Source organism: Octopus bimaculoides, chromosome 13 (assembly GCF_001194135.2).
Source record: "Octopus bimaculoides isolate UCB-OBI-ISO-001 chromosome 13, ASM119413v2, whole genome shotgun sequence".
NCBI classification, from domain to species: Eukaryota; Metazoa; Mollusca; class Cephalopoda; order Octopoda; family Octopodidae; genus Octopus; species Octopus bimaculoides.
Genome location: NC_068993.1, coordinates 799,896 through 801,446, shown reverse-complemented (window position 1 = coordinate 801,446; position 1,551 = coordinate 799,896). Strand labels below are relative to the sequence as shown.

Here is a 1,551-nt window from a genome sequence, read left to right as displayed (position 1 = left end):
GTCACAGTTATTTTCATTCTTTGTATTCCACTGGTTATGTTAGGTTAACAAGCAGAGAGAAGATGAAATGAAAAACTGATGTCAGAGGTATGAACGATGAAGAATCACACTGGAAGGGAAACTGTGAGGAATTATCAAGATAGGAGTCCACCAGAGGAGACTAAGACATGACTAGAAGGGTTGAAGGTTGATGTCAAACCTTTACAAGGGAGAGGACAGGAGACCAGAACAAATGGCAACAAGCTGACTTAGCCAACCCCATAAAAACTTGTATTTCAAATTTCATCAAACCCGGTTTATTAAATAGAAAAAAGACAAATTTATTCAATGACAAATTTTTTTGAAAACAAAATATTTTTTATTAACTTAAATAAAATCAATTAAATGAGAAATGAAATTGTTTAGGGTCGAAAAGAAGTGTAGTGATCTGGGAAGGCGAAGTTATATTTTCCGTCTGCAACAACTTTGGGTAAAGTTCCAGCGTTTGGTATCACATTCCACGACAGCGACAAGGTCACGTTTTTGTTTCCACTGTGGAAGGAAGAAAGCAAAAAGTCAAATATTAATACAAGAAAATATCTTATAACATCAATTAAAACAATTCCTCTTCAGAAAATAGAAAATTAAATTTTTACAGAGGAATTCAGCTGAAGTATTTGTGGACATGATAAAAATCATTTTTGTTAAACACTTTCTTTCCTATATTTATAACAAAAGATACTTTTAATTTAATTTTGAAAATGTCTGGAAGGCATTCACTCTTTCCATCACTAAATGCTTCTTCAATAAAACTGTTTAATGGGTTTCATGGACGGCTACAGGGTGAAGACCACAGCAGGGATAGAACACAGATTGTAAAGGGAGGTAATTGAAATAGCGTAACATCCCTCTGGAAACATTCAACCAGTCTCACCTGTTTGGGGAAATAATTCCTAAAATTGGATCACTGTGAAATAATTGATTCGATGACTTCAGGACATGACTGGTATTTATTTCACTGAGCCAAATGTAATTTAAACGGAGGACGTTACTCGGAGACATAACTAAACATCGCAAGGCATTGCTCGTTCCGTTAATTCCAACAATCTGCTGCCGTCTGTGAAAGAGGTGAGTAACAATGGCTACAAGGGGAGTGGAGGAGGAGTGCCGTACCTAACAAATAGAAGTACAGTAGAGCGTTGCCTCGGCTGACCGTTGCAATTCGACAGACGCCCGCTGGCGGGGTTTTAAAAACAGAAAAATCTGAAAACAAGGGACATAACTCCATCGGAATCTACGAAACAAACATTTTAAGTCTATATTGACAATTGCAATTGGAACAGATCCGATCTTTTAAGCCAACAGAATACAAAAGACATGTTTCAGTCTTATCAGGTTTCCTCAGCAAAACATTCCGTTCACTTTAGTACAAGAAACCAACCGAACAATCCAAGCCAGCTTAGAAAACGGGTGTTAGACGATGATGTGGAGGATGCTCCCCATATATACATCACGAGGGAATGCACTGACAGGGATTATGAATAACAGCGTTACAGCTGGTGGCGGCGGGGG

General features: G+C 37.8%; 1 protein-coding gene across 1 annotated transcript in view; it reads right to left on the bottom strand.

Annotated features, from left to right (window-relative positions):
- Nucleotides 1-319: 319 nt before the first annotated feature.
- LOC106871431 (signal peptidase complex subunit 3) overlaps nucleotides 320-1,551 on the bottom strand; it is a 6,230-nt gene continuing 4,998 nt past the window's right edge. Inside the window, exon 5 of the mRNA XM_014917882.2 lies at nucleotides 320-531. Within this exon, the coding sequence (XP_014773368.1) occupies nucleotides 402-531 (130 nt within the window). The 3' untranslated portion in view covers nucleotides 320-401. The remainder of the gene's footprint in view (nucleotides 532-1,551) is intronic.